Source organism: Propithecus coquereli, unplaced genomic scaffold (genome assembly GCF_000956105.1).
Source record: "Propithecus coquereli isolate 6110/MARCELLA unplaced genomic scaffold, Pcoq_1.0 Scaffold8, whole genome shotgun sequence".
Taxonomy (NCBI): domain Eukaryota; kingdom Metazoa; phylum Chordata; class Mammalia; order Primates; family Indriidae; genus Propithecus; species Propithecus coquereli.
The window spans coordinates 16,719,345-16,730,273 of record NW_012154173.1 but is presented as its reverse complement, the minus strand read 5'-3'; the positions used below and the strand labels follow the sequence as shown (position 1 = coordinate 16,730,273).

At 35.6% G+C, this 10,929-nt stretch overlaps 1 protein-coding gene across 1 annotated transcript in view; it reads left to right on the top strand.

Annotated features, from left to right (window-relative positions):
• MTFR1 (mitochondrial fission regulator 1) overlaps positions 1-10,929 on the top strand; it is a 51,620-nt gene that overhangs the window by 32,793 nt on the left and 7,898 nt on the right. Inside the window, exon 4 of the mRNA XM_012663174.1 lies at positions 417-532. Coding sequence (XP_012518628.1) covers positions 417-532 — 116 coding nt within the window. The remainder of the gene's footprint in view (positions 1-416; positions 533-10,929) is intronic.

Sequence of the window (10,929 nt, the reverse complement as noted above, 5' to 3'; positions counted from 1 at the left end):
AACAGCTATATAAGTCATTTAAAAATACTCCCGAATTTATCACAAATTGTTCACTTGCTTGTTCTTATAATCCCCTATCCCCTTTTAAAAAATCTCTTCAGAAAAAAAATGGTTTCTAATGCTTAGATTCTAAATTTTTTTTTAACATTTTAGGATAAATGGAGTTTTTAAAAAAATTAACTCGTAAAATAAAAATTGAATATACTTAAATTCTAGTGCAGAGATTGTCATAAAATATTAGGCAACAGTGTTATGACTGATTATCCTTTTCATGGAGAACGTCAATGGAAGTGTTAGAAAGCACATACGTGTTTTTAATGCCAGAGTTCACGATTTTCCTTTAGGTGAGTAAAAAAAAAAAAAAAGTTTAATATTTTGGTGCCAGATGAAGAACTTTCCCTATTTGTAACTTATAGCTTACCAGCCATGCAACAGAATGGAGTCCCAACCACCCAGAGGAGGATGCAGTGGCATCTTTTGCTGACATCGGATGGGTAGCCAAAGAAGAAGGAGAGTGTTCAACAAGACTGAGGTTAGTTTGGAAGGCTGTCAGGGCTAAGATGCAATATCTATTATTTTAACACTAACTGCCGTGAGACTTATATTTAACTCACTCTAGTTTTAATCCTAGGGCCACGTGAAGTATAAAAAAATCTTACTTGTTGATGTTCTTATTGTTACAATTAATATTGACAGTTTAATTTGAAAATGATTAAATGAATAGAAGTCAATAAATTTCATTTTTCCATTTATGTTTACCTTTAAATTACATTCGAAGTTTTTATTCTATTTTTGTAATAAAACACTGTGGCCCCGAGGAAAAGTTTCTGATTTTTTTGTGTGGCAATAAATGTATTAAAGGAGGATATTATTTGTAATCCTTAACTTTTTAATAGCCTAATGTGATCTCTAGTAACTAACTCAGTTCTTTTTTTTTTTTTTTTGAGACAGAGTCTTGCTCTGTCGTCCGGAGTAGATGCAGTGGCATCATCATAGCTCACTGCAACCTCAAACTCCTGGGCTCAAGTGATCCTCCTGCCTCAGCCTCCCGAGTTGCTGGGACTACAGGGCGCACCACAAAGCTTGGCTAATTTTTCTATTTTTAGTAGAGACGGGGTCTCGCTCTTGCTCAGACTGGTCTCAAGTTCCTGAGCTCAAGCAGTCCTCCCACCTTGGCCTCCCAGAATGCTAGGATTACAGGCTATCGCACCAGGCCTCAGCTTATATTTATAAAGTTCCTAGAGACATATAATTGTGTCCTAAGTCCTTATTCATTATAGAATTCCTTGCCCTTCAGAAGTTTACATTATAATATGAAAGACCAGAAAGAACAATCATAAATGTGTTTAGATAAGTATAGTAATTATAATGGTCTCATTGGGGCAGAAGGATCAGTGTGGATCATAATAAGGAATTTGTGTAATTAGAGAATGTTTCCTAAAAATTATGAGTCAAGGAACCAGGCATGGTGGTACACACCTGTATTCCCAGCTACAGGGAGGCTGAGGCTGAAGGTTTGCATGAGCCTAGGAGATCGTGCCACTGTACTCCAGCCTAAGTGACAGTGGGATCCTATCTCTTTAAAAAAAAAAAAAAATGTCAAAAGGAAAAAAACTGTGAGTTAAGATGAGTCGTGATTCAAAGGAAACAATGTGTAAGAGTTAGAGGTACTCCCATTTACTTGAAAGAGCTTGAATAAAATATTGACTATACGTTCAATCTAATAAAAGTTATTCAACATATACTTCCACTCTCATTAGGCATCAAGGATACCGAGATAAAATAAGACATAGTCTTGTGTTTCGGGAGTATTTGGTGTGGTAAAGAAGATTAAAAAGGAAATCAATATTATTGGTGCTGTAAAGTCTACCACATAATTACAGAAGGCCACTGTAGGATGTGGGCTGTTGGTCAAGGCCTTTCGGGAGGGAGTGCTAGAGCTGTGTGATGGGGGTCAGCAGGGGCCAGGCATGTGGGAAGGCTGCATTCCAGGAAGAGCAAAGAATTTGTTTAAAGGTAAAATCAGGAAACAATGTGGCATGTTTGGGAAATGCCGTGTGGCTCAGTGAGATGAGAGACTAGCAGAGAAGTGTAAGCTGTAGGAGATGAGGACAGAAAGTAGGTAGAGGTTTAAAGGCCATACATGTTGCAACAACAAATTTAGACTTTTTTCCTGAAAGCAATGTGGAACTATGGGAGAAATTTAAGCACTATATAGTAATGAGATCAGATTTGTGTTTTAGTAAAATTAATCTGTAAACAGTATGAGAGTAGAAGGGAGCCAGATAAGGAGATAGACCAACTAATAGATGATTAGAATTTGACTAAATTAACACATTGACTGCACACCAGAAAAAATTTTTTTCCTTGGGGCCACGGTGTTTTATTACAAAAATAAAATAAAAACTTTGAAAAGAAAACGATCCTTTCTAATTTAATCAAAAAGTTGGTTTTTTAAGTTGTTTTCTGTGCATGCATTATATGTAACTTGAAAAATAGTTCATAAGGATAAAGGTAAAGAGACATGTGAGTTACATATGCTTCATGAAGCCCTGGGCTCAGAACTAGCATGAGTTAAATACAACTCACATGGCAGTTAATGTGTTAAGAAACTGGCAGAGGAGGGTCAAAGCCAAGAGAGATTTAGAAGAATTGAAAGGACATAGAAACTTATTAGAGATGGGGGTTAAGGAAGGAAGAGTCTAAGATAACTCTCAGGTTTCTGGCTAGAATAACTATATGGATGGCAGAACAATTAATAGGAATATAAGAAAACAGATTATTTTGGTGGGTGGGCATAGGAGGGAGTAGTCCAGTCTGGAATATGTTGACTTTTCTTTGAGACCTTCACATTGATCTAGAAACGATTTATGTGAATAGATATTGATAAGGGAGGCTTACACTCTATTAACATGTAGATGGAATGGCTGAAAATGAGAGCACCAAGGAGCACATACAGGACATGAAGAATATTCGTGTCCTGAATGAAGCCAGCATTTGGAAGTTAAAAGAAAAAGCCTCCTCTCCCCGCCTTCACCCCCCAACAAGCAGTTCAAGCGGGGAACTAGTAGAGGGTATTGTTACAGAAGCAGAGGAGGTAGGAAAGAATTTTTATGGAAGAGGAGTAGTCATTGGTGTCAAATACTTAAAGGCTAGTTAAATCCAAAAAGTAGCAAATTTCAATTTTGTTTTTCAGTTGAAAGATTATCATTGACTTTAGGAAGAGTTATTTCATTTGAGTGGTATTAGCTAGATAAAATAAGAATCAAGTAATCCGTGAGCAAAGAAGGAATTTGGTTTGAATGACAAATAGAAGTGAGGACATAGCAGGAGATGAGGAACACAGAGCAGGTATTGTAGGATTAGCAGGTAAAGAGCCTTTCCTTTTTAAGATGTTTATTTTGTTTTTTAATGTAAACTTTCTTATTTTGAGATAATCACAGATTCTTCACATGCAGTTGTAAGGAACAATATAGAGAAATTTCCTCTTCCTTTTAATTCATTTTCCTCTGGTGATAACATCCTTTGAGACTGTAGTATAGTATCACAGCGGGATTTTTTTTTTTTTTTTTAAAAAGAGAAAAGGTCTCTCTCTGTTGCCCAGGCTAGGTGCAGTGGTGTCATCATAACTCACTGCAACCTCAAACTCCTGGGCTCCAAGTGATCCTCCAGCCTCAGGCTCCCAGGTAGCTTGGGACTGCAGGTGTGCACCACCACGCCCGGCTAATTTTTCTATTTTTTGTAGTGATGGGCTCTTGCTGTGTTGCCAAGGCTGGTTTAGAACTTCAGGCCTCAAGTGATCCTCCTGCCTCAGCCTGTGGTGGGATTACAGGTGTAAGCCACCTCACCTGGCCTCACAACAGGATATTGATGTTGATAAAGTCAGGATGCAGGACATACCCATACCCATACCCATTCTTCATGTTGCCCTGTTACAGCCACACCCGCTTCCCTTCTGTCCCCAACCCCTCCTTAATCACTGGCAACCATTAATCTGTTCTCCATTTCCACAGTTTTGTCATTTAAAGAATATTGTATAAATTGGATCATACAATAGGTAACCTTTTGGGGCTGGCTTTCTTCACTCAGCATTATTCTCTGGCTATTCGTTCAGATTTTTGTGTGTATAAATAGTTTGTTCCTTTTTTATTGCTGGTCATTGGTCATTTTTATTGTCATTGGTGTGGATGTACCACTTTTTGTTTAGCCATTGAGCAGTTGATGAACATCTGGGCTGATTGCAGTTTTTGGCTGTTACAAAAACAGTTGGTACATAAACATTTGTATGTATGTTTTCAAGTGACCATAAGTTTTCATTTCTCTAGGATAAATGCTCATGAGTGCAATTACTGGGTCAAATGGTAGTTGCATACTTATTTTTTCAAGATACTGACAAACTTTTCTTGAGTGACCACACTGTTATATACATCCCGTCGGCAGTGTATGGCTGATTCATTTTCTTTGCATTCTCACCTACATTTGGTGTTGTGTCTGTTTCTCTTTTTTTAACCTTTTTTCCTCTTTTCTGCCTCCCATTCCGATAGGTGTGTAGTGACATTTCATTGTAGTTTTAATTTTTATTTTCTTAGTAGCTAATGATGTTGAACATCTTTTCGTGCCATCTATATATTCTTTTGAGTAAAATATGTCTTCATCCTTTTGCAGATTTTCTTATTGGGTATTTTTGATACTTCTTTATATATTCTAGGTAGCAGTCCTTGTCAAATATGTGGTTTATAAATATTTTCTCCCACTCTGTGACTTACCTTTTCCTGCATTTAACAGGGTCTTTCATAGAGAAAAAGTTATCAATTTTGATGAGGTCCAGTGTATCAGTTTTTCTTTTTTTATGGATCATGCTTTTTGTGTCAAGTCTAAGAACTCTTTGCCTAGCCTCAGATCCTGTGACTTTTCTCCTGTTTTTATGTTTTGCATTTTAGTCCATGATTCTTTTTGAGTTAAATTTTTTGTGCAGGTTGAGCATCCCTAATCTGAAAATTCAGAATCTGAAATACTCCAAAACCCACAACTTTTTGAGCACCAACATGACATCACAAGTGGAAAATTCCACGTGCAATCTCTATGTGATGGGTTACAGTTAAAATGCAATCAAGACATTGTTTCATGCACAAAATTATTAAAAATGTATGAAATTACCTTCAGCCTACATGTATAAGGTATATATGAAACATAAATGAATTTCATGTTTAGATTTGGATCCTACCCCCAACATATTTCATTAGGTATGTGCAAATTTTCAAAAATCTGAAAAATATCTGAAATCCAAAACATTTCTGGTCCTAAGCATTTTGGATAAGGGATACTCAACCTGCATAAGCTATGAGACTTAAGTCAAGAGTGTTTGTTGCCTGTGGATGTACGTTGTTCCAGCACCATTTGTTGAAAGGCAGTCTTTCTTCCAATGATTGCTTTTGTACCTTTGTCCACAATCAGTTGGGCATATTTGTGTGATCTATTTCTGGATTCTCTATTCTGTTCCACTGACTTATGTGTTTATCCCTGTACCAATACCACACAGTCTTGATTACTAACAAGCTGACACATCTGAGTCTTACCATCTTTCCATGGAAGGGGAGCCTTGAAGGAGCTCTGTGCTATCAGTTTCACATACCAGCTAAACAGTAATGTATTGTACAGATGGACAGGGTAGTTTGAACAGTAGGGCAAAATAGAAGGATGAGCGTTGATGGAATTTTACTTTGTCTTGACAATTACTGGGTATCAGTAATCTCACCATGTAGTTTGAATCCTTTGTCATCTGTCACATTGACATTAATTGCATTTCTGTGGGGATTTTTTTTATGACTAAATCATAGAAATAATATGAAATAGAGTACATTCAGTGAAATGATGGTCTGTATGGGCAAGTTTTAAAGTATTTATTCCACACCATGAAATACCTTTCCTTGCTTTTAATTTATTATGTGAGCCTATGTAGAAACAAGTTCTATTCAAGACTAATCATATATTGCAGTTTGAGTGTTTCTGTGCCTTTCACTTTTATATTTCTATGGAAGCCAAAGCTCTTCAAGATAATTTTTTCTTAGAATTTCTCCCTTGAAATTTATGTTGTTAACATTTCTGTAACAATTATTTATAATGCCATACTGTTATGTCTCTGGGAAAATAGCATACATATCAGTCCTTCATAATTGGTTATTACACAAATAATTTTTTCAAGCGAACTGAATTTCAGTTTTTCATCTATAAGTTGGAAGTATTAATATCTATCTTGAGAAGAGAATTTTAAAAGATAACGTGACAAAACTTTAGCGCAGCGTAAGGCCTCACGGTTTTTTCTCTTTTCGATACACATTTTCATCCTTGTGTATTAACAGAATGGCCTCAGAATTGAAAAGATCTTCATTTTCATAAGAAACGTTGACATTCTTTGAAAAAATCAATATAACTGATGATCTTGTCTAAGGTGATTAGTTTGTTCTCTTTCATAGTAGTATTGTCAGGAGAATGTGTAGTCTTTGGATATATATATAGTATAACGTTTGTGCTGTATGGTAAAATTAAAGACTAATCTCTGAGGCTTCTAGTAGACATCATAGACATTGCCATCAAGGATTTGATTGCTTTTGGAGTATAAGAACATTTAAGGAATATTGAAATACTGAAAGTTTAACTCCAATTTGTTCATTCTGTATTAATGTATTTTATAATTGTATCTAATTCTTCTGTAGAGTATCACTTACATATCAAACTCTTTTCCTACAAATTTATAGGCTCATGGAGCTTAAAAATATTTCAAGTAGCCTTTTTTCTTACACCAGGATGTTTGCAATCTAATGAGGAAGGTGAACATATTTACAAAAATCTGTAATATAAGGCTAGCGAGTAAAGCGAGGCTGAGGACTTTGACTGAATATATCCAGCTTAATTTTTCAAATTTCAATATTAAATGTAAAATGGAATGTGCTGTTTTTAAGGAGTGTCAGGGAAGACCTTCAACCTCATAGAGGATGACGAGGAGTACCAGGACTCCAAAGGAAATGACTCAAGAAGCAAGCAGGCTGGCTTGCCACAGCTTCCGTAGGTGCAAGAGTAGACCAGGCGACTCTGTGGATCAGAGCAAGACGGTTTCTCACAGCACATCAAACAGCAGGTGTTACTTATTCCCATTTTAATCTTAATGATTTCACAGTAGACATTGACTGATAACAATCAATAAAATAGTGCATTCAAGAGAGAAATGTAATTTCCACTAAATATCACTTAAAGGAATATCCAGCTTTTAAAATATAAAACAACAGAAAAGTATGTATTAAACAGAGCCTAGAACAGCTAATGGGGCAAATCCCACCAGTTTTCTGTATCTGTAGCATCACAGCAATCCTGTCTATTCCCATTGTAGGTCCTCTTGTGGATTACATCCTCTGTCAAAATGATTTCCCCAGTCCCATTGTCTCTATTCAACCACTTGCCTGCTTTGAAAGGGTTGTTTATTTTCTACCCAACTTGGTGTTTCAGGGAACTAAACTGCCAGCTTTTTTCCTCCCTGGATTCTGAGACTATAGAGTGTATTTTTATACCTTTCTAGGTTGTTCTCTAAATTAAAAAGATGAGGGAGAGTCATTAAAAATCATTTTGGGAATAGGACACAGGGCTAATTTAAAACTATCTCAGGTTTTGAGTTTCCATTAACTGAGATAAGAGGAAAGGACCCCAGAAGTGTATTACATTTAATTTAGAGTTGTCTTTGGTCAATGGAGCTAAAAATCCTTTTGGATTTATGTAAATTGTAATCCCAAAGTGGCTTCTCTTAATACTAACATTGAAAACAACAGAGAGCTAGATAATTTAGTGCAGGGTTACTGTAAATAGGAACCAGTGCTCTTCTGCCCTAGGGTACTTGGAACCAAAATCAACAAACAAAAACCCAAACCAAAACAAATATAAACAGCAGAAATCTTACCAGAAGTTGATATGCAGAAAATGGTTTTAGAAAACATCACTCTTTGGCTGTTTGTCTTCCGATTTTGAGACATCTATGCTTGAATTGTCTTTTTGTTATTTTTGTTTTTGTATTTGTTGTTGTTTCTTAAAATTTCTCTGAATTACAAAAATTCCAGAAAAGAGCACTTCTTAGTTTGGATTTATTCTGCCTCTGTATTCTAGCTCTTCATAGCCTTCTATTCTTAAGGATGACTAAACAGATTGATTCTAAGAATGAATTATTTGGTGACTTTCTTAAAATAGTTACCTGGGAGAAGGTTATGTATTTTTGTTTTTAAAGTAAGGGGTGTATCTGATAATTATCACAAAATCTAAACTTTTTCCATACACAAGAAAGAACTTTACAAAACGTTCTTTTTTGGTTTTGGTTCTGGAATAAATGTCTAACCTCTTTTGAGAAGACATAACCATTTCAGGATTACTTTCCTCTTTCAACTACAAATCTGGGATTTTAAACCTCTACATTTCCTGTAATTACTTTGTTTGAACCCATAAACATTAACAGTATTTCGCATAGGGAAATTCTGAATTATAAAAAGATACCACAATATTATAGACATAAAGTACAGGTGACACTATTACTTAATTTGCTTTGCCAAACGTCCTAAACTTTTTTTCTCTTACCTTGGCACACTGGTGTTCAAGATGAATGAGTAATTTGTCCTTAATTTTTAATAAATAAAAAGAAAACCAAAAAGATAAAATTCACCTGAGGAGTTATGGGAAAATTTAGAAACTTAATCCTTTTTAAGCACTAGTTTCTGCTCAATATTCATTAATTTTCTCTTGCAGTTTATTTTGACTAGAAGATATCTTAAAGAAAATAAGCAGCGGTGCCCAGTGGCTCACATCTGTAATTGCAGCACTTTAGGAGGCTGAGGCAGAAAGAGCCCTTGAGCCCAGGAGTTTGACACCAGCCTGGGCAACATAGAGAGACCCTCATCTCTACACACAAAAAAAAAAAAAAATTAGCTGGGTGTGGTGGCATGCACCTGTAGGCCCAGCTACTTGGAAGGCTGAAGCAAGAGGATCACTTGAGCCCAGGAATTTGGGGGTACAGTGAGCTATGATGGTGCCACTGTACTCCAGCCTGGGTGACAGAGCAACACCCTGTCTCTGGGAGAGGGGGAAAAAAACAGAAGATAGAAAGTAAGCCATTCAAATATGCCTTGCAATTGATATCTTAATTCAGTGTATCATATTATTTTGTTCCAATTCTGGAAAAAGATTATTGAAGAGTAAATGTTCATGGAATTTGAAGATCGACTTAACTTGAATGATAACATTTTAAAACACACTTGTAAGCATTTACTACTTTGGGATCCTATAACGTCTAAGAGAATTTTAGATGGGGAAGTGACCCCTAAAGTGACCACTAGCTTTTAAATAAAACAGTGTTATAACATAATTTTTTGTTTATGAATACCAAAGGTTCTGGTATCCAAAATTTATTTTCTGCATATAAGCTTCATGAATTCTCTGCACTTATACATAATATGAAAGCAAAGCATCATCCTCATTTCCTTCCCTAGATACGAATCTATTCATTCTTTGAGGTAGGTTTTGGTAAACATAGCAAAATTCTGCTTTCATGGAAATGAGAAGACAGTAGGGGTAGAAATGTCTCTTTATCTGCAGATTCTGTGTTCCCTCTTCTTTTTTCAGTTCTGCTTCCGTTGGTTGTCACTTCTAGATGCCACTCATCCTATGGAGGTGGCCCCGGTCCTCTGTCCTGAGAACACTCTGCTTCTGATCGCTTTTTTCCTCTAAACTCACCCTCTGTTACTACTACTCTTCCTTTTTTCTTCACTGTGGTTTTGAGCAAGTATGCTACTTGAATTGTACATTTATTTGAGAATCCTATACTTTGCCTAGATCTGTTTTTGAGACTAGAATTGTACTGCTCTCACTATCCTACCTACCAGGAATTCTTCTGGCTTTTTCAAGAAGTTTTTTTCCTATTATTAGTATTAGTATTAGTATTGTTATTATTAGAGACAGGATCTCCTTCTTTCACCCAAGCTAGAGTGCAATGGTACGATCACAGCTCACTGTAACTTTGAACTCCTGGGCTCAAGCAATCCTGCCTCAGCCTTCCAGAGTGCTGGAATTACGGGCGTGAGCAGCTGCACCTGGCCAAAAGTAGTCTTTTTAAATACAATCATTATTTTTCAGTTTTGTTTTTAAAAATTACCAAGAATACATATGAAGAAGAATATTAAATAATATTTTATATAATACTAGATCGATATTAGATGTAATTGAACTACGTAAGTATCCCCTACCCCCTCAAAGCTTCATTTACTAGGTTGACTAATTTCTATCTACTCGTAACTTAATGTATTTATTGTACAGAGCTATGTAATAAAGTTATTTGAACTGCTCTGTAAAGGGTGGGTAGAAATCAGAATTTAGCCGACAAAGAGCCACGGTAATTTTTTTTTTTCAAAATTTTAATGGCTTATTAAAATTATTTTCTTTATTGTAAGTTGATTAGAGCACACACATCAAATCTATAACTCATAGCATATAATCTTTAAATATTAAATATTTGACCAGACACTGGTACTGTTACAGAAGTTTTTACCTTTGTTTAATTTTCATGAGCTTTTTAAAAAAATTACATCACTTGTTTCTTCTGATTGTAGGGCTAAGAAAATAAATGGTAATCGAAGCTTTGCAAGCTACATATTTCCCTACTCCACAAGTATTCCAAATAAAACAAAGTTGGTAGTATAGTTGCTAGGTAAGAGCAAGAACATTTACTCTTCAAATCTTTTTGTTTAAAATTGTTATAGGCAAAAAACAATTTGCAAACATTCTCTATGTTTGGTAATTAATGTGTAAACAAAATCAGATATGAAGAAAAATACGTGAATACATACCTGAATACATAATACCAAAAGCTACAAGCCCAAGGATTCCCCTATTCAAAAAGCAAGA